The 20,455-nt window shown below is 47.8% G+C and overlaps 5 protein-coding genes across 7 annotated transcripts; 3 read left to right on the top strand and 2 right to left on the bottom strand.

Moving 5' to 3' along the window:
• Positions 1–280: 280 nt before the first annotated feature.
• capn1 (calpain 1) lies at positions 281–8,389 on the top strand. Its single transcript, XM_058069348.2, has 22 exons — positions 281–438; positions 995–1,346; positions 2,198–2,267; positions 4,005–4,123; positions 4,226–4,359; positions 4,453–4,621; positions 4,688–4,771; positions 4,850–4,935; positions 5,043–5,117; positions 5,189–5,349; positions 5,416–5,576; positions 5,648–5,659; positions 5,728–5,939; positions 6,023–6,062; positions 6,129–6,194; positions 6,256–6,313; positions 6,375–6,439; positions 6,512–6,580; positions 7,661–7,739; positions 7,807–7,923; positions 7,996–8,054; positions 8,123–8,389. Exons 2-22 carry the CDS (start codon positions 1,092–1,094, stop codon positions 8,147–8,149), a joined length of 2,118 nt encoding a protein of 705 aa, XP_057925331.2. The 5' UTR covers positions 281–438; positions 995–1,091; the 3' UTR covers positions 8,150–8,389.
• pnp5a (purine nucleoside phosphorylase 5a) lies at positions 8,368–10,169 on the bottom strand. Its single transcript, XM_058069346.2, has 6 exons — positions 10,022–10,169; positions 9,476–9,645; positions 9,297–9,400; positions 9,054–9,229; positions 8,788–8,978; positions 8,368–8,725 (listed from the first exon to the last, which is right to left on the bottom strand). The coding sequence occupies exons 1-6, from the start codon at positions 10,042–10,044 to the stop codon at positions 8,511–8,513; spliced, it is 879 nt and encodes a 292-aa protein (XP_057925329.2). The 5' UTR covers positions 10,045–10,169; the 3' UTR covers positions 8,368–8,510.
• A 4,316-nt stretch (positions 10,170–14,485) lies between these two features.
• On the top strand, positions 14,486–16,709 carry LOC131126611 (ATP-sensitive inward rectifier potassium channel 10-like). Its single transcript, XM_058069341.2, has 6 exons — positions 14,486–14,623; positions 15,068–15,407; positions 15,471–15,682; positions 15,752–15,883; positions 15,946–16,123; positions 16,189–16,709. The coding sequence occupies exons 2-6, from the start codon at positions 15,077–15,079 to the stop codon at positions 16,512–16,514; spliced, it is 1,179 nt and encodes a 392-aa protein (XP_057925324.2). The 5' UTR covers positions 14,486–14,623; positions 15,068–15,076; the 3' UTR covers positions 16,515–16,709.
• On the bottom strand, positions 15,065–20,444 carry LOC131126614 (SLAM family member 5). Of its 3 annotated transcripts, none has more exons than XM_078794854.1 (6): positions 20,018–20,444; positions 19,747–19,950; positions 19,567–19,677; positions 19,214–19,495; positions 18,501–18,605; positions 15,065–16,799 (listed from the first exon to the last, which is right to left on the bottom strand). In XM_078794854.1, the coding sequence occupies exons 1-6, from the start codon at positions 20,124–20,126 to the stop codon at positions 16,780–16,782; spliced, it is 831 nt and encodes a 276-aa protein (XP_078650980.1). In that variant the 5' UTR covers positions 20,127–20,444; the 3' UTR covers positions 15,065–16,779. The 3 variants fall into 3 exon arrangements, with proteins under 3 accessions (XP_078650980.1, XP_057925330.2, XP_078650978.1); XM_058069347.2 differs by lacking the exon at positions 15,065–16,799 and having other exon boundaries at positions 18,285–18,605; positions 20,018–20,068; positions 20,269–20,444; XM_078794852.1 differs by lacking the exon at positions 15,065–16,799 and having other exon boundaries at positions 18,285–18,605.
• Positions 16,789–18,326, top strand: LOC131126612 (uncharacterized). The gene is made up of 6 exons (XM_078794848.1): positions 16,789–16,915; positions 17,071–17,352; positions 17,430–17,714; positions 17,788–17,895; positions 17,972–18,015; positions 18,077–18,326. Exons 1-6 carry the CDS (start codon positions 16,828–16,830, stop codon positions 18,257–18,259), a joined length of 990 nt encoding a protein of 329 aa, XP_078650974.1. The 5' UTR covers positions 16,789–16,827; the 3' UTR covers positions 18,260–18,326.
• Positions 20,445–20,455: the final 11 nt, after the last annotated feature.

The following is a 20,455-nucleotide window of genomic DNA, read 5'->3' as shown; positions in this document are numbered from 1 at the left end:
TAAAACAACTTGACTTAATTATTACGTTTGCCCAGATGCGTGTTTGTATTTCATTTCGTCTTCTACATCAATGCTCTTTTCTTGAACGACATTAATGACGTCTTATAAATGTTTACTACGTGTAAAGTTACTCACTGTGTTGTAACGTTTTTTATTTGTATTACTTGATCCTGACCGATTTCTTACCATGCTGCGGCATGTTCAAGTTCTAATACGTTAAGATGCACATCACACGTTCACTTCTTTTATGTTTATTAATGTTTAAGTCTTTAAAAATAACAAAACTTCATAAAAACATCCGTCGAGCCAGTGAGCACTGCGCATGCGCAAGCCATCGATCCAAACGTGCACGGCAGTGGTAGAAGGGCGTTTCTTCCTTCCTGATCGTTGCTGTGTCCCAGCCAGAAAGACGACCAGAGGAAACGTCCATGTGCATAGGTAACGCACACTTTTCATCTCGTCAAGAACTTTTTAGACAAAGTAGAAGGGACGTCTTTTTCTTTTATAGCTCAGTCTCGCTGTGTTCATCGGTGGGAGCGGAGGGGGGCACTTTTTGGACTTGCACCGCGCACAGTAAGGGCACAGCTGCTCGTGCGTGTTGACAGCTGGACGCGGGACCACGCCCACTGTGACCTGTGACCTCAGCCTGCAAGTGTGTTTGTTGTCCTATCGCAGTCACACACACTGATCGTCCCATTACTGATCAACAGGAATTGGGTGTCACTGTGTTGTGTTCTAGTGTGTGTGTGTGTGTGTGTGTGTGTGTGTGTTTGTGAGGGTGCGTGCTTTGTTTGCATAGTCATGCAGGGGGCGTGGCCTCGATGGTGCTATGAGTGGGCAGGGTTTAATACTTGTCAAGTTTGTGTGTGATTGACAGCAGCTCTGGGACAGGAAATGAAATAAGAAATTCATGTAGTGTTGAGCATCCGGAACCTTTTTTGCAGTTTTTGGGGGTGGAGCACGTGATTTTGTTAATTTTTTTGTTTACTTTCAGGGGTGGCAGTCTGACTATTGTATTCCAAAGCTCCAGAGAGGCGGCTGAGCGGGTTCTGACCCATTAATGAGCTACTGCAAAACCTGACAAAGTCACCATGGTGGAACCCATATGCGCCACGGGCGTGGCAGCCCGGCTCCGCAGTCAGTGGGACCGTCAGGAAGGTCTGGGCCAGAACGACAACGCTGTCAAATTTCTGGGTCAGGACTTCGAGACCCTGAGAGCTCGCTGTCTCCAAAGTGGGACGCTCTTCGAGGACACCCTGTTCCCCTGCGCCGCTTCATCGTTGGGCTTCAACGAGCTCGGGCCCAGGTCCTCCAAGACCTACGGTGTGCGTTGGATGAGGCCCACGGTGAGATCCCGTCCCAAAATGTTGGCCCAGTCAAAACCTTCAGGCGTGGCTTCACACATGTGCATGGTGTTCATCATGTGGCCATCCACTAGGGGGAGACAACTCTGACAGCACAAGGTCCTTGAATGGTTCATTGCAGTGTGACCAGGCCTGTTAGCGTGTTAGCAAGTTAGCGTGATGCAACTGTGCATGTCCACATGATGAATAATAAGTGCATGAACACGTCACGTGAGCTTTGAGTGTTGCTCGGTGAAGTCGAGCATATGCACGTGTGCCATGACACAAATAGACACGTTCTTTTTTTAGATGCAATTCAAGAGGAGCATTAATGCACTGGCATACAAAATAACATCGTAAAGGAAAACTATTTTGGTGGGAATTTTACCCACCATTCACAGTCCTTATGTGGGACATGTACACATATGTCTTTCTTTTTTCGGTGCATTATAAAGATATGAAAACAGCTAAAAAGTTTGAGCTAAGAATGCACTTAATGGGGAACACATATTCCACTTTCATATAATGTGATGTGTATGTTAACCAAGCTACAAGCAACACTACTGAACGGTAAAGCTACATATATGTACCTGTTACTACATGGTCACAGCATGTATATGAACACCGTAGAACCACGTCGGAGGTGTTTTAATAGCGGTCTTCGTATGCAGAATAGGTGTGTCCCATTACGTGCATTAATGAGCTGTCTCTTTTTATCTGTTTTTGTATCTTTATAACACACAGAAAAGAGAACATTTGTGTTCATTTCTCATATAAGGACTGTAGATGATGGCCTTTTTTTTAAACATTTTCTAAACATTTCTATATGTGTGTGTGTGTGTGTGTGTACACAGGAGTTCTGCAAGCGACCCGCTTTCATCGTGGACGGGGCAACCCGAACTGACATCTGCCAGGGTGCTCTGGGTGAGTCGAGAATGATCCGTGGACACTTTCCTCAAAGATGACCCAGTGTAAATGTCGCAGCAGCTTACATCAGGACCACCTTCTTACTACGTAGCGCCATCTATAATTCATGTCTTGTTACTGCACCCCAGCCCCCCACTTGCTGTGCAGAAAAATATAGCTAGAACATGTAGAAAGAAAACAGCGCTATAAGCTTCATGCTTATATAGGGCCGTGTCAAATCTCTTTTATTTTTTTCACACTTATTTTAGAGTGTGTGCTTTTGTGACATTGACTCAAATGACTGTTAATTAAACACAAAAGTTAATGATGCAATACATCCTTGGACAATTTTGCTCAATATTTCAGAAACGGATATAACTTTTTCGAAATCCTCAAAGAAATTGTGAAGCCCGTGCTTGTGTATGAGGAAGACGTATTTTCCAATCACTTTATTAATGTAAGCTGTTTTTTGTGACACCTTTACTTGAGCTGTTATTTTGAAGGCCAGAGGTATGTTGAGAGTGTTGCCAAGTGAGACTACATGAATAGATCAAGAATAAATGAACAAAAAATAATAATCTTGTTCCCCTACGGACACCATGTTGCCTTTTACCGCTTGTTAATGTAAGCAAGTCTTTTACGATGCTCATTCTCAACATACACAATACACTTCTGGCCTTCAAAATACGAGCGCTGCATCCTGTCTAATTTTGCAAATAGAATAAGTCTGGTTTCACACTCAATTCGTTGCGGCTCCGGTCCTGATCCGGCTTGACTCATAGTGACTCCCATAGGTATTGCGGAAACCATATGGAAACCGTGCTTGCGAGAACAGATCCAGGAAGTTCTTGTAAACAATAGCCATATTTTGTCATAGATTTCTGTGTTTTTTGGTGCCTTTTGACTTTATACATTGATTAAAACTTTGTCTTTTTTCATGTTTATTATTATTAAATAAGGTTTAATTACTTGTTATTTGAGTGTACAATGTTGATCGATATCCCAGTAGCTTGACCGATGTCTGCAGTGTAAAAAAAACGCACTGATTCTTGGAGCATCCGAGCCGGAATGGATTCAGTGTGAGTGTCGTAGAAAATGTCTCACATTACAATTCGGCACGGTGGTCTAGTGGTTAGCGCACAGACCTCACAGCTAGGAGACCAGGGTTCAATTCCAATTCCTCGGCAATCTCTTTGTGGAGTTTGCATGTTCTCCCCGTGCATGCGTGGGTTTTCTCCAGGTACTCCGGTTTCCTCCCACATTCCAAAAACATGCTAGGTTAATTGGCCACTCCGAATTGTCCATATGTATGAATGTGAGTGTGAATGGTTGTTTGTCTATATGTGCCCTGGGATTGGCTGGCCACCAGTCCAGAGTGTGCCCCGCCTCTCGCCTGAAGACAGCTGGGATAGGCTCCAGCACCCCCCGCAACTCTCGTGAGGAAAAGCGGTAGAAAATGAATGAATGAATGAAAGAATTACAAATTGCATTGGTGACTACATCTTCCTACACAACAAGCACTTCTGAATGACTGGGCAGAATGTGTCCAGATATCACCTATGTGAGGGGAGTGTCTATGCAAATGAGCTGACATCTGCTTTGACACACTTTGGAGTACTTTCCGGTTATTTCTCCGTATTTTGTCGGATAATATTTAGACAATAACAAAAATGACACTGACTCATAATCAGAAATATTGTGATTTGTGTGTGACAATGTGTGTGTACGTATATGTGTGTGTACACGCATATACAGGGGACTGCTGGTTGCTGGCGGCCATTGCCTCACTGACCTTAAATGACACCCTCCTGCACAGAGTGGTCCCTCACGGGCAGAGCTTTGAGCAGGGATACGCCGGAATCTTCCACTTTCAGGTGAGCGCGCGGGCAACTGGAATGGAATTGATCACACGTCAGGACCAGCAAGTTTGTGGGTGACAGAAATATAATGAAGGCAATGTGTCTACGTTAAACCAGTTCTGGCAGTTCGGCGAGTGGGTGGAGGTGGTGATTGACGACCGTCTTCCTGTGAAGGATGGCAAGCTGCTCTTCGTCCACTCGGCGGAAGGCGGCGAGTTCTGGAGTGCATTGCTGGAGAAGGCCTACGCCAAGTAGGACAAGTCTCAAGTCTCAAGTCTTCGGCTGGTCGCTGCATCGACTGCCAACATCATGGTGGACTCTCCTCTCTCGTCTCTCGTCTCCAGGTTGAACGGCTGCTATGAGGCGCTGTCCGGTGGAAGCACGTCAGAAGGTTTTGAGGACTTCACTGGCGGCGTGACTGAGATGTTCGAGCTGAAGCAGGCACCCTCCGACCTCTTCGGGATCATGGGTCGTGCCATCGACAGAGGCTCGCTGCTGGGCTGTTCCATCGATGTTAGTAGTCGTCATAAATTTGCGAGTTTGATGGCTTTCATGATCATCTTGAATGTTGCGCTGTAGATCACCAGTTCCAGAGACATGGAGGCGGTCACCTTCAAGAAACTGGTCAAAGGACATGCCTATTCTGTCACGGCTGTGAATGAGGTGAGGACCGTGGTACCGTGAGTTCCTCCGTACCTTCACGACGATGACAGCCTTCCATCATGTCCTCCTGTCCCGAAGGTGGTCTTCAGAGGAAACCTGACCAAACTGGTTCGCATCAGGAACCCGTGGGGTGAAGTGGAGTGGACCGGTGCCTGGAGTGACAAGTGAGACTTTTCACACTCACACACAGGAATTATTATGTAAGAAGACATTCCGAATGCTGGGATGTTCTCCTTGCATGTGTATGTGAAGTGTCCACCTTTCCTTGTAGTTCTCGGGAATGGGACAATGTCGACCGCGGAATCCGAGCTCAACTTCAAAACCGCAGTGAGGATGGCGAATTCTGGTGAGTCAGCTTGTGTGTGACTTTCCGTGAAAGTGTCCTTCATATTCCGTATCTTCGGCTCGCCGCCACAGGATGTCCTTCAGCGACTTCCTGCGTGAGTTCAGCCGTCTGGAAATCTGCAACCTTACGGCCGACGCCCTCAGGCACAGCCAGCTGAAGAAGTGGAGCTCATCCTTGTATCAGGGCGAGTGGAGGCGGGGCAGCACGGCCGGAGGATGCCGGAATTATCCTGGTACGGGAGATCCAGGGGAGGCCTCAAACCAAAACCTTTAACAAACTTCTGACTTTTGGCCTCCAGCCACCTTTTGGCTGAATCCGCAGTTCAAGTTGTTATTGCATCATCCCGACGCTCCGGACCAATCCGACTGCAGCTTTTTGGTGGCCCTGATGCAGAAGGACCGCAGGAAGAAACGACGGGAAGGCAAAGACATGGAGACCATCGGCTTCGCCGTCTACGAGGTTGCTTTCTGCCTGCGAATGTTTTGTCCAGACTTCCTGGTCCTCCATCTCATCCCTTCCTTTGTTTGCAGGTTCCTAATGAGGTATGATCTTCCCAAGGTCTTTCCATCGGAATTCCTCGGAACACACTCTTAAACGACTTCCCTCTCAGTTGAAAGGACAATCACGGGTCCACTTGAAGCAGAACTTCTTTCTGACGCACGCCTCCAGCGCTCGTTCCGAGCTCTTCATCAACTTGAGGGAGGTCAGCTCACGCCTGCGCCTCCCGGCTGGAGAGTACGTCATTGTGCCGTCCACGTTCGAGCCCCACAAAGAGGCCGACTTTGTCCTGCGAGTCTTCTCTGAGAAGCCAGCAGACTCGGAGTGAGTGGTAGATGCTTTCGGTGCCACCTGCTGTCCAAACAAAACATCACACAGGAAGTTAACGTGAAGTATTTCTTTATCAGGGAGCTTGATGATGAAATTGTGGCGGAGCTTCCGAGCGAGGTGAGCTTAGCACTTCCTGTTAACTTCCACCCTCATGTCATTCCTGACTGTATTGTTTCTTTTTAGAACTTTTTAGACGAGAGCCAGATTGATTCGGGTTTCAAGAGTCTCTTCAGGCAGCTGGCCGGCGCGGTAAGAAGCTTTTTTTTATTTCCTATGACAACACCAACGCCAACGTCGTCTGCTTTGCCAGGACATGGAGATCAGCATCAAAGAGCTGCAGACCATTCTCAACCGCATCATCAGCAAGCGTAAGTGAGTACTTTGACGCAGTTCTTTTTGTGGACGTGAACCTGCTTTCTGTGGCAACAGATAAAGACCTGAAGACAGACGGCTTCAGCAAAGAGGCGTGTCGCAGCATGATCAACCTCATGGACGTATCCTTGCCGCTGTGTTTGCTCTTGGGGGGTGGATACGCCTCTTTCTTTGTTTCCTCAACTTTTTTCCAGACGGACGGCAGCGGGAAGCTGGGCTTGGTGGAGTTCCACGTGCTGTGGGAGAAGATTAAACGATACCTGGTGAGGTCTGACACACACACACACACACACACATTTGACAGATGCAGTCACATGTACTCTACTACAGTGATTTTCAACCAAAAACCGTCAGGTGTGCCGTGAGGAATTATCCAATATCACTTTTTATAATTAACATTTATTAATCATCATTTGCAAATATTATGTCAATAGCCATGAATATATGGACCCAAATATTCCAATTGCATTTGGTTTATTTGCTCAAACAGGGATGGAATATTCCTTTAACCAATCCCATTGAGGTATCTTGTACCCGCTCAAACGGAAAGTTTGAAAGTTTTTCTTCTTCTGTTGTTTATTGGCGGTTGGCAAGCAGCTTTCGGTGTGCATTAGCGCCATCTGTGAAACAGAATCTAAACCCTTCTATACTTTATTCACAAGTCCAGTTTTATTAAAAAAGAAAATATATATCTATATAAAACATGTCCTGAGTTTAATTATAAAATATTAGCAAGATTGAATTCGATCTTTTCCTGTTTAAATTAATCCCGGGTGCGTTCTTTCAGCGCATGCTCAGATATGACGTAACACGCAGATCCAGACGTTCTTCACTTTTAAAAATGGAGGCCAGCAGTCGGCACTGGACTAAGCAAAGTTTGTTTTTGATTCAAACTAAATTTCAAGACTGGACAGACGAAAAACTGGCAATACGGAATTATTCCAACAAGTGAAAGAAAAACTCGGGGAAGTCGGTATCACGTGATGTTGATGTTTACGTTTTACTGGGCATGCCCTATTGACTATTCTGGTTGATTTTCACGGCGCATGTAGACAAGAGATTGGAATATTCCTTTCTATGGATACCATTGTTTCCCGAAAGGTCATTCGGAAAGAGAAAAAGTGGTGATGTAAAAACATGGCTACTGTGGCTGGCAGAGCAATGTAATATTGGTCCGTGTGGCAACACCTGCCTTGTTCCTCCCATAGACTTATTGATGCACGTGTGAGGTCGTGGTGACATTTTGTAACATTTTTGGTTAGTGGTGTGCCACAAGATTTTTCCAATGTAAAAAACGTGCCGTGGCTCAAAAAAGGTTGAAAAACACTGCTCTACTATCCCAGACCATATTCAGGAACTTTGACCTGGACAAGTCGGGAACCATGAGCTCCTATGAGATGAGGATGGCGCTGGAATCTGCAGGTCTGCTATGTCGTTTTGTGCATGTCGAGCCCGGCCGGCATCTTCTGACATTTGCCTCGTCTTCCAGGCTTCAAGCTGACCAATCACCTCTTCCAGCTCATCATCCTTCGGTACACGGAGGCGGACATGAGCGTGGACTTTGACAACTTTGTCACCTGTCTGGTCCGCCTGGAGGCCATGTACAGTGAGTGTTGATTGACTTGGTCCCGCTCGTGCATTCTTAACTTGCATTGATCCGTGATCCTTGTTGCCATAGAAACATTCACGGTCATGGACACAGACACGGATGGGGTCATCGCACTGAACTTTTCTCAGGTGAGTCCTGACCTGGCCTTGCACTCATTTCTTGTTCTTAATGCGTTTCCTCTTCTGGCTTCCTGCAGTGGATCTCGCTCACAATGTTCGCCTAGACTCAAGCAGGCAAAGAGTCTGCAGTGCCTTCTCATTGACCCCCACAGAACAATGTGAAGTAGCCATGCCCGTCCCATTCTCACCTCTGGTGGAGTGGGACTCAAACCATACACCCAAGCAACATGGCTGCCTTGGACATCGCTTTGATTGACAGACGTGCCAAACATTTTGTAATGTTTTTATGGTGACATGACAAAAAGGAAAGAACATGAGCATGCACCAATAAATAAAACTTTATTAACAAGCTGAACATACAAAAACAATGACATCATCACACTTCAATAAAGTCAAAAAAACAACAATGTGACCAGAGACAGTTGAACTTTGACCTACAGAACGAGCAAAGATGGCAGCTCAGGCCTAGTTGTTGTTGTTGTTGTCCATCCTGGTCACCATGGTGGAGATGAGCTGCTCCAACTGCTTCGCCCTATGCCTGCCCGTCTGGAGAACCTCCTCGTGGTTGGCCTTCTCCTCGCTGTCATAGTCCATGACCGCCTGGTTGGTGATCAGCGACAAGGCGAAGACCCGCATTCCGCAGTGTCGAGCCACAATCACCTCGTGCACGGTGCTCATGCCTGGAATGGCCAAGGAATGAGTCGCCGCAAACAGGCGCCCTGTCTCGCTCGTCACCACTTACCCACGGCATCGGCGCCCAGCTTGTGCAACATCCTGCATTCTGCAATGGTCTCGAAGGAGGGACCGCCCAGTACGCAGTAAACACCATCCTTCAGGAAGTCTCCAAAACCCAATTCCTGGCCCACATCTGCCGCTAGCTGCTGAAGCTCACGGTCGTACGCATCAGACATGCACGGGAAGCGCATGCCAAACCTGAGCGCCACACGGCACATTTAGCTAGAAAAGGGTAAAGCTAGAAGACGGGCTTTGCAGGCACGCTACTCCTACCTCTCGTCATTGGGACCGGTGAGAGGGTTGATCCCAGCAAAGCCTGGAACGTTAAGGTGGTCTTTCATGATCATGATGTCTCCCACTTTGAAGTCCTGATTGAGACCCCCTGCCGCATTGGTCAGCATCACAGTGTGGACGCCCAACAACTTGAAGATGCGCATGGGGAGCGTGATCTGAAAGCGACAAAGCGTAGTAAGCGTTGTGTAGTATGAATACGCTCCCGGTGACACGCATACACACCTTGTGTATGGCGTAACCCTCGTACAGGTGGAAGCGCCCCTGCATGCACACACACGGCTGACCCTTCAACAGTCCAAAAACCAGACGGCCGGCGTGTCCGTGCACTGCGGAGGCCAAGTGGGAAGTCAATCTACTGCCGGGACACGGCCAATCACAGCGGACCGGGTGTCTCCACTCACCTGTGCTCTGCGGGAAGTTTGGGATGTCCTTGTAGTTGAAGGCCACTTGGTCCTTCAACATGGCCGCCAGGCCGCCAAGTCCCGAACCACACACAATGGCAATCAAGGGCCGCAGGTCAGTCCGAGCCATCAGCCAATCAGCTGTGGCCTTGCAGTCTTCATAAGTGTAGCTGCAGTGCAAGAAGATGAAGAGTCACTTCCTGTCCCATTAAATTTAACACAGACGCAACTAATACATGACTTTTTTTTATTATTATTGCTACATTTTCTTGTTCTTGGAAGATTTCACAATATTTAAAAGACAGTTTAAGTGTGTATCTCTCTCTCTTCGAATGTGTCTGAGAGGAATAGCATTACACTTAATTAGCTATACATAATTATAACGAAAATGAGTGGAAGCTAGCCACCACTTCGAGGGTCAATATGTAACTTATCTGGCTAGCAACATAGCTAGCTCGCCAAACGTCAAAGTGCTGAAATTAGCGTCAATATGGCAAAGAAAAAAAATGAAAAACTGCGCATGCGTGCACGTGATGTCGGCCTTACCTGATGGTCACTTGCGGGAACATGACGCAGGTTAAAACAAGTCACGTGGTGTTGGCTAACAGCGGCTTCTGAAATCGTCTCTTCACCCGCGCCTACGGTCGCGTCTATTATATGTATGGGCACCGCCCCCTTCCACCCCTCCCCTCTAAGTGACGCATTCTCATTGGATGACAGGACACACCTTAATACCCTCGCCAGAACATGCGCATTCACTTCTTTTGTTCACATTAACTTCATCGTCATCACCATCACATGTTAGCATGTAGATATTGAACTGATTGGACGACACACATTGCACCATACTGTACTTTTCCGCATGACCTAAAATGTGCGTCTGTGTTAGATTAATTTCCAAGAAGCCATAAAAGACAAATGAAAGCCGTTTTATGATTTTTACAAAGTCCACACACACAAAGTGCACACACACACACGCACACACCCAGGTGGCCATGTAATCCATGCTATCATGTCCCAGACAAGGTGTCCATCATGTTGTTGTTGTTATTGTAGTAAAAGTTGTTAGCGTATGCAAGTGTAACCCACGCACACTAGAGCAATGGAGGGTGGGGTCACTCTGTTGACAAAATGTCTACATCTATCTATCTGTCCTAGTTCTACGTATGTTTGAAGGTTAAAAGTAAAGAGACGTGAAGGGCAAAGGTCAAGTTAAGGTCACATTTCGGACCAAAACAAGGAATTTAATGTCGTCAGTCCCGTGGAGCCCAACGTCTTGTCTCTGGCAGTGAAGCCAATGGATGAGGACGAGGAAGCCATGAGGACACATCACGAGATAGACAGGCCACGCTGTCCCGTGACCCGCCTCCCACTCCTCCGGAAGTCAAGAGCATCTCCACGCCAAAAACTGTTAAGTACGCCAGGTCACATGGGACCATCCACATAGTGAGGCTGTGCAAAATTGTGACCTCTGACCCCAAACACACCCAAAGTCACTCAAAGTCACACTTACGTTTTTCGGTTCAATGTGCCGCACAAGCCGGGACGCCAATATCGTGCTGAAATGGTCAGCTGCAACCCAAGTGTGTACTGACTGCCACAGATCTATTAGCAGGATGTGGCTAGGTTAGCATGAAGGGCTTTAGTTGGCAGGACATGATCGGGTTAGCATGAAGGGCTTTAGTTGGCAGGACATGATCAGGTTAGCATGAAGGGGTTTAGTTGGCAGGACATGATCAGGTTAGCATGAAGGGGTTTAGTTAGCGGGACGTGATCAGGTTAGCATGAAGGGGTTTAGTTAGCAGGACGTGATCAGGTTAGCATGAAGTGGTTTAGTTAGCAGGACATGATCAGGTTAGCATGAAGGGGTTTAGTTAGCAGGATGTGATCAGGTTAGCATGAAGGGGTTTAGTTAGCAGGACATGATCAGGTTAGCATGAAGGGGTTTAGTTAGCAGGACATGATCGGGTTAGCATGAAGTGGTTTAGTTAGCAGGACATGATCAGGTTAGCATGAAGTGGTTTAGTTAGCAGGACATGATCAGGTAAGCATGAAGTGGTTTAGTTATCAGGACATGATCAGGTTAGCATGAAGGGGTTTAGTTAGCAGGACATGATCAGGTTAGCATGAAGGGGTTTAGTTAGCAGGACATGACCGGGTTAGCATGAAGGGGTTTAGTTAGCAGGACATGACCGGGTTAGCATGAAGGGCTTTAGTTAGCAGGACATGACCGGGTTAGCATGAAGGGGTTTAGTTAGCAGGACATGACCGGGTTAGCATGAAGGGGTTTAGTTAGCAGGACATGACCGGGTTAGCATGAAGGGGTTTAGTTAGCAGGACGTGACCGGGTTAGCATGAAGGGGTTTAGTTAGCAGGACGTGACCAGGTTAGCATGAAGGTGTTTAGTTAGCAGGACGTGACCAGGTTAGCATGAAGGGGTTTAGTTAGCAGGACGTGACCAGGTTAGCATGAAGTGGTTTAGTTATCAGGACATGATCGGGTTAGCATGAAGGGCTTTAGTTGGCAGGACATGATCGGGTTAGCATGAAGGGCTTTAGTTAGCAGGACATGATCAGGTTAGCATGAAGGGCTTTAGTTAGCAGGACATGATCAGGTTAGCATGAAGGGCTTTAGTTGGCAGGACATGATCGGGTTAGCATGAAGGGCTTTAGTTAGCAGGACATGACCGGGTTAGCATGAAGGGCTTTAGTTAGCAGGACATGACCGGGTTAGCATGAAGGGGTTTAGTTAGCAGGACATGACCGGGTTAGCATGAAAGGGTTTAGTTAGCAGGACATGATCAGGTTAGCATGAGGGGGGTTAGTTAGCAGCACATGATCAGGTTAGCATGAGGGGGTTTAGTTAGCAGGACATGATCGGGTTAGCATGAAGGGCTTTAGTTAGCAGGACATGATCAGGTTAGCATGAAGGGCTTTAGTTAGCAGGACATGACCGGGTTAGCATGAAGGGGTTTAGTTAGCAGGACATGACCGGGTTAGCATGAAAGGGTTTAGTTAGCAGGACATGATCAGGTTAGCATGAGGGGGGTTAGTTAGCAGCACATGATCAGGTTAGCATGAGGGGGTCTAGTTAGCAGGACGTGACCAGGTTAGCATGAAGGGGTCTAGTTAGCAGGACGTGATCAGGTTAGCATGAAGGGGCTTAGTTAGCAGGACGTGACCAGGTTAGCATGAAGGGGTTTAGTTAGCAGGACGTGACCAGGTTAGCATGAAGGGGTTTAGTTAGCAGGACATGATCAGGTTAGCATGAAGGGGTTTAGTTAGCAGGAAATGATCGGGTTAGCATGAAGGGGTTTAGTTAGCAGGACATGATCAGGTTAGCATGAAGGGGTTTAGTTAGCAGGACATGATCAGGTTAGCATGAAGTGGTTTAGTTAGCAGGACATGATCAGGTTAGCATGAAGTGGTTTAGTTAGCAGGACATGATCGGGTTAGCATGAAGGGGCTTAGTTAGCAGGACATGATCGGGTTAGCATGAAGGGGCTTAGTTAGCAGGACATGATCAGGTTAGCATGAAGTGGTTTAGTTATCAGGACATGATCAGGTTAGCATGAAGTGGTTTAGTTAGCAGGACATGATCAGGTTAGCATGAAGGGGCTTAGTTAGCAGGACATGATCGGGTTAGCATGAAGGGGCTTAGTTAGCAGGACATGATCAGGTTAGCATGAAGTGGTTTAGTTAGCAGGACATGATCGGGTTAGCATGAAGGGGCTTAGTTAGCAGGACATGATCGGGTTAGCATGAAGGGGCTTAGTTAGCAGGACATGATCGGGTTAGCATGAAGGGGCTTAGTTAGCAGGACATGATCGGGTTAGCATGAAGGGGTTTAGTTAGCAGGACATGATCGGGTTAGCATGAAGGGGCTTAGTTAGCAGGACATGATCAGGTTAGCATGCAGTGGCTCCATAAACATTAGGTTGCTATGTTAGCTTGATGTGGCCACGATCAGGTGGATGATGGCGATGTGCTTAAGGTGAGCAATAAGTAACCGGTAAGGTACAAAAACAGGAAGTGCTGAGTGTGGCGGCTGTAAAAGGAGTTACATAAACGTAAATATGCACTGTAAGTCAATGTATTACATCGGTGTTGAGGAAGTACAATGGCCACAAAAGTTCTTGGAAAAGTCCACTTGACAACCACGCAAGATTCCATCCATCCGTTTTCGATGCCGCTTGTCCCCACTATATTGCTCACTATATGCCAGCCAATCACAGGCCCTTATAGACAAACAACAACCACACAAATTGAAGAGGAAAATTCAAAAAGAAAAAAGGAAAGGTCACATGACAAGCTTCACATGCCGTCGTTAATGTCAGCATGTGGGTTAGCGCCTCAGTGTGAAAATCAAATCACGCACATTATGTAACTCGTGACTTTTCGAGTCTTTGTATTAATGCACCGCAAACACGCAGACATGAACAGACAGAAATTCAACTACTAGCCAGCAGGGGGAGCCAACAAGCCGCACATGAGAAGGATGTGACGACCGGAAGAGCTCATAAAGGAGCGTTAATGAGAAAAATATGTTTGTTCTCACCGCAGTACACTGCCTGGCGTCACGCCACACGACCTTTTGACCTTTTTATGACGGCAAATAAACTGTTGATCTTTAACAAGGCGTCCTGACCCATCAAGCGCTTTCTCAGTGTTACACAACAGGGTGACATGTTGTTTTGCTGCTTTCTCCATCAGCACGGTCACCATGTCTACATGAAATGACATATTTGAAGGCACTTTTGTGGAAACAAAAAAATGTAATGTGACTACTACGACCTCTGCTGGCCACTCCATACATTGCAACTGCGCAGACAAAGAACCCTTCGTGAATAAATGTTTGTCATGTAGTACCGCTTTCTTCCTCAGGGGGCAGCAGATGACATTTCACAATAATCACATTCAACTGCCAGCCTTGTGATTGGTTGTCATGAAGACACAAAGATGTCCTCTGTGCCATGGGGTGCCATGGGGGGGCCAGCAAAGCGTGGGGGGTTGGTTAGGGATGTGTTCCCATAATGAGCTGCTGGGACCAGTACCGCCAGTACCACCAGTACCTCAACGTGAACGCTCCTCTCTCCATGGCACAACCAAACGGTGACAAGGGCACGTCACCGTGACACTCATCACGAAGGTAAGACACCTTTTCAACTTCATCATCATCATCATCATCGCTGCTATGACGCTCATCATAATCCTGATGCACCTCCTCGCCATCATGCTCATCAAGAGTTGTGATTGGTTGTCGGGTTTAGTTGCTCCACTTTCTACACTTTCAAGGACTTAAGTTAAGCGGTTCCCATGGCAATGAGAAGATGTGTGCTGTTGATGTAGGTCAACGTCGTAACTCAAGGCCGTACAGGAAGTGGAGCTGTCAGACTTCCTGCTGGACTTTTGTGTAATCGCTATGGCAACAGCAAGCTATGACGATTGGCTATACTAACAGAGATGACACATGACTAGCCACCAGAAGACCGATTAGCATTTTGGCTAAACGCTAAGTCATCGACCAAAAGCAGCATGGTGGATGTTTGTGTATTCAAAACAACAAACGTTTCCTGGTCTTCCACTTTGTCAGGTCCACACCATGACGTCCTCAGAAGGCCCCTCCATTCGGAAAGTAAGCCACTCCCATACACAGACGGACATCACCAGGCCACTTCTGAGCTCCGCGACAGGAAGCGCAAGCGGACCTCTGCGGAGGAGGCGACGCGTCCTTTCCAAAGAAGGGCGGAGCAATGTGCACATTGAGCACGTGAGCGGGAGAGGAACGCTCTATCTGCGTGACCTCTGGACGACCTTTGTGGACATGCGGTGGCGCTATAAGTTTTTCCTGTTCTGCGCCACTTTTGCCGGCACCTGGTTCCTGTTTGGCGTACTGTGGTACTTGGTGGCCATGTTTCATGGAGACCTGGTGGGTAAGTTAGGAGGTGGGGTTTGGGCGGGTAAATTCCAAGGCTTACTCTTGGTTGTCCGTTCAGAGTCAGCCCCGCCCACTGACCATACACCATGCGTCATGGAGGTGAAGACGCTGACGGGGGCCTTCCTCTTCTCGCTGGAGTCCCAGACCACCATCGGCTACGGCTTCCGCTGCATCACAGAGGAGTGTCCAGCTGCCATCGTCCTGCTCATCGTACAGCTGGTGGTCACCATGGTGATGGAGATCTTCATCACCGGCACTTTTCTAGCCAAGGTGACCATGAGCGCTGCTTCCCTTTTCAGCCAGCGGTCTTTACCTTCTGATTTCCTGCCCCCTCAACAGGTAGCCCGTCCCAAAAAGCGAGGCGCGACGGTCAAATTTAGTCAGCACGCCGTGGTGTCCACGCACAAGGGGCGGCCGTGTCTCATGATCCGAGTGGCCAACATGCGCAAGAGTCTGCTATTAGGATGTCAGGTAGCCGCCATTTTATCTCGCATCATTCCAGCTACTCAACAGGCCGCCATGTTGGCACTCAGGTGACGGGCAAGCTACTGCAGACGTCGCTCTGTGAGGAGGGGGAGACGGTGCGCCTGGATCAGCGCAACGTGTCCTTCCAGGTGGACACATCGTGTGATAGTCCCTTTCTCATCATTCCACTGACCTTCTACCACATCATCGATGAGAGCAGCCCACTGAGCGCCTGGGTAGGCCGAGGTAGGCCGCCCACCCTTTTAGCACTAAGCTAGACGCTCCCTAAAGCCACCCTTCCCGTATAATAGGTGGCGGCTGGACAGATGGCGACTTGGCGGATTTCGAGCTACTGGTCATTCTGAGTGCGACAGTGGAGCCGACGTCCGCCACCTGCCAGGTGCGCACGTCGTACCTTCCTGACGAGATCCTCTGGGGCTACGAGTTCCCTCCCGTTGTCTCACTATCCGACTCGGGTGGATACGTGGCAGATTTTGCCTTCTTTGACAGAGTAGCCAAAACCAGATCACCGGCACCCCAAAACCATCACAGCGGCAAGGATAAGATGCAGCTGGGAGAGGGGCGGGGCAATGTCGGAGACAGCAGCCAGCTGAGCATGCGCATCAGCAACGTTTGACCACGAGACAGAAAATGGTGTCACCCCCTCCCTTGTGGTCCTCTTTTGGGGCTTTTAACAGTCTATTTATTGTTGTCTTTGCTCCTTCCATATTGATATTCAAGTAGGATTAATATACTGTATTTATGATATCTTTCATACTTTACATGTTCACCACAAATATATGGGTGTGAAAACTAAATAAAAACTAAGGAACTTCTGAAAAGACTCCACCCACTTTGATGTCATCAATGCGTCCACTGGCGGTTGTTCTGTTCCCACCCAGTCAGCCCGTCCCGCTTCCTCCTGCAGAGTTGGACAAAGACAATTGCTGATGGCCGCTATCACTTTCAACTACTTCCTGTGCAGCGGCTCCAGATGGATGCTGCTGCTGCTGCTGCTGCTTCTGGAAATCCACCATGGTATGAGTTTTCGGCCATTTTGGAACCTTTCCACTTCTACAAGGTTTTGCCGAGCCAAAAAACAGCAAAACGGTCTCGGTCTACTTTTGCAGATGTCAGCTCGTCCTCATTGTGTCTCTTCCTGTTTCCAGCTTATCTCTTGTTCCTCTTCACAGAAGCTCGAGGGTGCCAGAGTGTCTTTCACAAACGTGTCGGGGACACGGTGGAACTCCCGTCGTGTTCGGAGGGCCAAGATTTGACCTTCAGACACTGGAACTATAAAGGCAAGAAAGTCCTTATGGAGTCGGGTCAGTTTAAAGGGCGGCTCTACCTCAATCCCCGTAACTTCAGTCTGACGCTGATGGCCGTCACGCTGCGTGACTCGGGGGTCTACAGTTTCGTATCGGCCATCGATGACAGCCAGCGAGAGACGGTGCACGTCACGCTGTACGTTCACGGTAATTCCACATGCTACACAAGTGGAGACAGATCAAAAAAGGTCACAAACATGCTAACGGCCCCCCCTGTCCTGCAGAGTTAATAACCACTGACCCCATCCTGACTGTCAATACCACCTGGAACGCCACCAACCAATCATGCAGCGTCTTACTGGACTGCAGCGCCCCTGTTGGCGAGCTTGTAGAATACAAGTGGGAAGTGAGGAATGGAAGCCTGAGCGGCGCCCGCCATCACATCAACGTCCTGCCGCGACACGCCGCCATGGAGGTCACGTGCACCATCTACAATGCAGTGAGCGAGACGTCCGCCTCCGCCGCCGTGAAGTGCGCTAATGACAGGTCCTTGCGTGCCGCCAACACAGGTTGCTGCCGCGATATCGCAATCGACTTTTTTTTGACCCTGTGCTGTCACTTATGGTGATGTCATCATTTTAGAGCCGCCAAAGTTTGTATTCACGCTCAGTTTAGCGGCGGGAGTTTTTCTGCTCGTCATGGCAGGCGTCATCGCGTCAGTCGCCTGCCACCTCAGACGGAGACGAGCAGGTGGGACACACCCCCTCCCGCCGCGTCATCTCGCTGTCTTTTAGGTTGATGACTCACTTCCTGTTTGTCTTCACAGGTAGGAAGTGCGAGGAAATGACGGTCTACGCTGACATCGGTGAAGTGAGTCCACAGTGAGTCGCTCACCTGTAACGATATTTCTGATCGACTTTTCATCGTGCAGGGAAGGTCAACGCCAACAAAGGAGAGTTCGCCGTACGAGACTGTTGGCGATGACGATGGAACAATGGCTGAAGGCGTATCCGGCGCCCCCACCTCTGTCAGAACTGATGACTTTGTCTGCATGCAGACACTCTATGACAAGGTCAACCTGGCCCGCGTCACTACGCAAGACCACACCTTCTAGAAGGTTCTGCTGTGTCCAAAAATGATACCAGAAAGCTACATTGTGGAGAATAATGGAACACAAATACACAAATATAATAAATACATTTAATTCTAATATTATTCTTGTTGCGTCTTCTTCTATTGACACACCTTTGTATATTTGGAAAAATGACAAGCATTTGAAAGCCCATGAGGCAGGAACCCATGTTATTTGTTGTGTGAGTTAGCGGCACGCTAATGTGACACGTGTTGGCGCTCACCTCTTAACTGGTTTAACATGATACTGGCTAACAGGCCAACGACGATTCCGCCCAACGCAAACAGTCCGCTTCGATCACGGGGTCGATGCTCTGTCGCCGTCACACCTGCAGTGATACAAGACCTCGATGTTATCAGTATTTAGGTAGCGCCACGGTACATGCTAGCACAGGGGTGGGCAAACTTTTTGACTCGCGGGCCGCATTGATATGACAAAATTTACGGGGGGGGGGGCAGACTATATATTTTACACGCAACAGTCCACCTGGTATTATTGTATCTGTAAAATTGTCATGCAATCTGCTATTATTATTTATTATTTTATATTTATATTAAAAATAATAAAATATTATATTACAATAAAATTAAAATAATAATTATTATATTATTATGTAAAATATGCAAATAGAACAATAATATTATATATAATTAATATAATAATTAGCATTAATATAATAATTATAATAATCATAATAGTTCTAATAATAATTATAATAATCTAATAATAATAATAATAATTATTATTATTATTATTATGTGCTTGTGTCCCTTTTTTCAGGAGCACTTTGTAAACAACAGACCATGTCAAAAAACGAATGAAATAAATGAAATACTTTGGAAAGATTGGGCGGGCCGTATTCAAACACTTGGCGGGCCGGATGTGGCCCACGGGCCGTAGTTTGCCCACCCCTGTGCTAGCATAAGCCTGCCTTACCCGTGCTTGTGTTGCATTTCCTTTGGAGGCTGCTGGAGATGTTCTCCGCGTGGCGGCTGGAGGTGCATGTGAACCGCACAACATCGTAGAAATGGAGGAACGCAACGACAACCCCGGACCTGCTCACAGGCTCAAAAATGTTGTAGGAGTTCCCAAGTGGGGGTTCAAGTGCCCAGGAGAGGTTGACGCCGACATCCTGAGATGAACAACGAAGTCCCACCCAACAGCCGCCATCCAAGTGAACGGCAAACAGCGTCCGCATGGTTGGTTTCTGGAGGTGTTCTAAGTCAAGCGAGAAACAGCTGAGCAGCCTAATTAGGCACAACATGCTAAGTAGCTAAAATGTCACATACCTCTCACCGCCAGCGTCACCTCTGCCACCATGCTGCGCTTGTCCACGTCTATCAGTTCCACTGAGTAGTCCATGGCGTCCTCTTTGGTCACATTACGTATCGTCAAGTCACCTGGGGATCATTGTGGACACGGTCAAGACATGTTCTTCTTTCTCTGGCAATACAAGCGTCAACGCTCACCTGTGGTGGTGTTGAGACTCAGTCGTCCCCTGAACAGGAAAAACCACTCCGTGTTGGTCTTCCCACCGTGAAAAGTGGCGATCCAAGTCTCGTTGAAATATACGGACCACTTAATGGACACCAGCTTCCATGATGGGTCACTTGCAGAAGACAAAGTAACTGCTTCACCCCGGTAGGCTACTCGCTGGAGACCAGCTGCTGCGGCTGATCAAGTCATTGTATCAGGTTTGTGTGGACATGTACGATGGCGTGACAAAGACGGACAACTTACTGCCAGCGGCGGCTTCCCATAGCAGAAGCAAAACGGTGGCCTGGTTGAGCTCTGCGGTTAAAAGAAACATAATCAACATAAATGTAATCACAGCATCATCACAAAACATTGCAGCCCCCCCAGTTGCTTGGAGCAGTAGGTGCTATGACCTTCTGTCGGTGACCCCTGAGTAGAAGGTCAACCCCCAAAACAAACTTAACATGAACAGCAAAAGTCAGGAAGAAGAATAATGAAGATAACGTCAAAGGGACCTCGAAAAAGGACGACGAGGAGCGTCATGGCAGCGGAGAAGCAATTGTGTCTACACTTCCTTTTGAGTGACTACAGGCTTTGCGTTGGATCAGTCCTTCTCACTTCCTGTTTGTGCGGCACCATGTGACCATCAGTCATCTTTTCAGGAAGGCTGCGATGACGCTTGTGTTGTCAGTCACTCGCGCG

This window comes from Doryrhamphus excisus, linkage group LG2 (assembly GCF_037039965.1).
Source record: "Doryrhamphus excisus strain RoL-2023G ecotype Guam linkage group LG2, RoL_Dexc_Guam_v1.1, whole genome shotgun sequence".
Taxonomy (NCBI): Eukaryota; Metazoa; Chordata; class Actinopteri; order Syngnathiformes; family Syngnathidae; genus Doryrhamphus; species Doryrhamphus excisus.
Note: the sequence above shows the minus strand (reverse complement) of the source record. Positions and strands in the feature narration are given on the sequence as shown.